The 2,387-nt window shown below is 61.7% G+C and overlaps 1 protein-coding gene across 1 annotated transcript in view; it reads right to left on the bottom strand.

Moving 5' to 3' along the window:
• The window catches only part of PTPN23 (protein tyrosine phosphatase, non-receptor type 23), a gene marked incomplete at its 5' end in the record, with an annotated part of 25,673 nt that overhangs the window by 6,640 nt on the left and 16,646 nt on the right, over positions 1 to 2,387 (bottom strand). Inside the window, 6 exons of the mRNA XM_017737670.1 lie at positions 192 to 250; positions 420 to 476; positions 676 to 723; positions 888 to 1,019; positions 1,466 to 1,546; positions 1,815 to 1,968. Coding sequence (XP_017593159.1) covers positions 192 to 250; positions 420 to 476; positions 676 to 723; positions 888 to 1,019; positions 1,466 to 1,546; positions 1,815 to 1,968 — 531 coding nt within the window. The remainder of the gene's footprint in view (positions 1 to 191; positions 251 to 419; positions 477 to 675; positions 724 to 887; positions 1,020 to 1,465; positions 1,547 to 1,814; positions 1,969 to 2,387) is intronic.

Below are 2,387 nucleotides of genomic sequence, written 5' to 3'. Positions count from 1 at the left end.
ATGGGTTCAGCCCCCTGGGCCTCCTGGGATTGATGCAGCAATTCCCACAGCAGCCATCCGTCCCCAGGGCCTGGGGCAGTGCTGGGCTCTGCATGTCAGGACAGTGGGAACGCTCCCCAGGCTCCCTGTCCACCAACATTCCCGACCCCTGGAAAAGGATGGATACACCCTAGGGTACCCCACAGACTCACTTCCCACCGATAACATCCATGGTGAACCTCAGAGCTTCCTGCACGGTTTCAGGCTGCCCCTGTGGAATTGAGAGTGGGAATCGCTGTCCGAGCGCTCCTGCCACGAGCGGAGAGGCCTGGAGACAGCTGAGCCTCCTAGACCAATCCCAGTCCCCCTCCTGCCAGCCTGGCAGCCCAGGGCCCAGCTGGGAAGTGGGAAGCCTGCAGTCCCAGACAGCAGGAACACACCTTTGCCAGCTTGATGGCCTCGTTGAGCTTATCCAGAGCGCTCTGGAAGTAGATGACCTGCGGGAGAGCGGGAATTGGGGTCAGCACGGGAGGCACTGTCCTGGCTCTGAACAGGGACACCAGAGCTGCCCACGGCTTTCCCAGAGCACCCAGGCCCTGGCAGCACACAGGACATGGCTGTGGATACGCAGCCTCTTCCAGGACCCGACCCCCTTCCCAGGACCACGGCTGGAGTGGATGAAACGGCCCCACTTACCCTTTCCCCAAACTTCTGCTGCTCCTCGGCCTGTTTCCCCATGTGCAGCTGGAAAAAAACTGGGATCAGAGCTCTGTAACTCCAGGGAGAGCTTTGAGAGGAGGAGGAAAAACCCAGGGAGTGGCCAGAGCTGCTCCAAAGCTGGCAGGAGCATCCCGAGATGGGATGGGAGCACAGGGAGAGCCCCCCCAGCCCCAGTTCCCCCCACTCACGTGGGCCACAGCAGCAAAATAATAGATCTTCATTTGAACCAGTTTCTTCCAATCCTTCTGGATCTTGCCCAGCAGCGAGGCCGTCTCTGAGTTCTCCAGCGCCCGGCAGGCCTCCTTGTAGTAATCCACCACCTGTGGAGAGGGACAGGGGAGAACCCGGGAATGCCGGATCCCAGGGGGGCCAGAGCAGGGCACGGAAGGGGGAATCACCAGCACTGGCCCCAGGACTCGGATCACCCAGAGAAATGGCTGGGGGAACTCAGGGATGCGTTTGGGACCAGAGCCAGGGACTGGTGACATCGCTGCGACACCTGTCACCAGTCCAGGCTGCTCCAAGCCTGGCCTTGGACACTGCCAGGGGTCCAGGGGCAGCCACAGCTGCTCTGGGAAATCCATTCCAGTCCCTCACCCACCTCAGAGCCAGGACTTCCCAATACTCCCCCCACATCTCCCCTCTGGCAGTGGGAAGCCATTCCCTGTGTCCTGTCACTCCAGGCCCTTGCCCCAAGTCCCTCTCCAGCTCCTGATCTCGGAGCAGCGGGAGCAGGGCCGTGCTGGGAGCAGCTCCTGGAGCTCACCTGGGCACTGATCCGGGCCACGAGGAAGCTCTTCCTGTTGTCCAGCATGGACTTCTCCAGGAGACACTCCTGTGCCTGGCCCTGCCACAGACAAGAGGGGAATGTTCAGTGTCCCAGTTCCACTGGCTCCAGCCCCTTTCCCAGGGTGGATGTTGCACAGGGAATCCCAGCCCTGAGGAAGGGCACTGAGCCTTCCTCGATCCCCCAGTGCATCCCAAAACCTCCTTCCCCCCCTGGGAGAGAGCCCCTCGGGGGACACTGGGGTCCCATCTCCTGGGATCCTCAGGGAACACCAACCCTACGGACACACCTGAGGTGTCCCAGTACCACCAGTGCCCCCAGTGCCTACCAGCATGAGGTTGATGTTGAGGCTGAGGATCTGGTGGCTCATGTCCACGCTGTAGGAATGTGGGAAGTGATCTCGCAGGTAGGTGAAGGCGCCCGCGGCGCACTGGAAGTGGGTGCAGGAAACTTTCATGCCCTGAGAGGATGGAACTGTTGGGCTTGGAAAAGACTTCCCAGATCACGGAGTCCACCCAGCCCCCAGCACCGCCAAGGCCATCCCTGACCATGTCAAGTGCCACATCCACAATGGCTGTTACATCCCTCCAGCAATGGGCACTCCACCTCTGCCCTGGGCAGCTGTGCCAGGGCCAGACAGCCCTTCTGGGGAAGGAATGTTCCCAATATCCACCCTGAGCCTCCCCTGGCCCAGCCTGAGGCCGTTCCCTCTCCTCCTGTCCCTGTTCCCTGGGAGCAGAGCCCGACCCCTGCCCCAGCTGCCCTCTCCTGTCTCCAAGGTTCCCCCTGAGTCTCCTCATCCCTCAGTCCCTCCTGGTGCTGCACCCCTTCCTAGCTCCGCTGCCATCTCCAGACACACTCCAGCCCCTCAGTGTCCTGTCCCTGGAGACCCCACACCTGT

The sequence above is a fragment of the Corvus brachyrhynchos genome, unplaced genomic scaffold (assembly GCF_000691975.1).
Source record: "Corvus brachyrhynchos isolate BGI_N302 unplaced genomic scaffold, ASM69197v1 scaffold426, whole genome shotgun sequence".
Lineage (NCBI taxonomy): Eukaryota > Metazoa > Chordata > Aves > Passeriformes > Corvidae > Corvus > Corvus brachyrhynchos.
This window is presented reverse-complemented; position numbering and strand designations above follow the sequence as displayed.